General features: G+C 56.2%; 1 protein-coding gene across 1 annotated transcript in view; it reads left to right on the top strand.

Moving 5' to 3' along the window:
* Window positions 1-202: 202 nt before the first annotated feature.
* Window positions 203-665, top strand: part of LOC106820276 (PR domain zinc finger protein 1-like) — a gene marked incomplete at both ends in the record, with an annotated part of 2,653 nt that continues 2,190 nt past the window's right edge. The window contains one exon of the mRNA XM_014824800.1: window positions 203-455. Coding sequence (XP_014680286.1) covers window positions 203-455 — 253 coding nt within the window. The remainder of the gene's footprint in view (window positions 456-665) is intronic.

A 665-nucleotide genomic window follows, 5' to 3' on the forward strand; every position in this document is an offset into this window, starting at 1 on the left:
CTCTCTCTCTCTCTCTCTCTCTCTCTCTCTCTCTCTCTCTCTCTCTCTCTCTCTCTCTCTCTCTCTCTCTCTCTCTCTCTCTCTCTCTCTCTCTCTCTCTCTCTCTCTCTCTCTCTCTCTCTCCCTCCCTCCTCTCTCTCTCTCTCTCTCTCTCTCTCTCTCGCTCTCTCTAAATCTTTCTCTCTCTCTTGCACGCACGCAGGTCTACAATGGCACCGAGCTCTACCATTACATCGACGGGTTTGACACGAATCGCAGCAATTGGATGCGCTACGTCAACCCAGCGCACTCGCTCGCTTCGCAGAATCTCATCGCCTGTCAGTACAAGCTCGACATCTACTTCTACTCGGTGCGTCCGATTCCGGCGAATACGGAGCTCCTCGTCTGGTACTGCCGCGAGTTCGCCGAGCGACTCAACTACCCGCTGACGGGAGAGCAGATGGTCGATAAACTAAGTAAGTGCACGAGAGAGCGAGAGAGAGAGAGAGAGAAGGAGGGAGGAGGATGGGGATGAGGAGGAGGAGGGGGAGGAGGAGGAGGGTGCTGGGGAGGAGGAGGGGGAGGAGGAGGGGGAATAAGGAGTAGGATAGGGAGGAGAAGGAGGAGAGGGGAGGAGGAGGAGGGTGCTGGGGAAAAGGAGGAGGAGGATGAGGAAGAGAAGAGGG

Source organism: Priapulus caudatus, unplaced genomic scaffold (genome assembly GCF_000485595.1).
Source record: "Priapulus caudatus unplaced genomic scaffold, Priapulus_caudatus-5.0.1 Scaffold9366, whole genome shotgun sequence".
NCBI classification, from domain to species: Eukaryota; Metazoa; Priapulida; class Priapulimorpha; order Priapulimorphida; family Priapulidae; genus Priapulus; species Priapulus caudatus.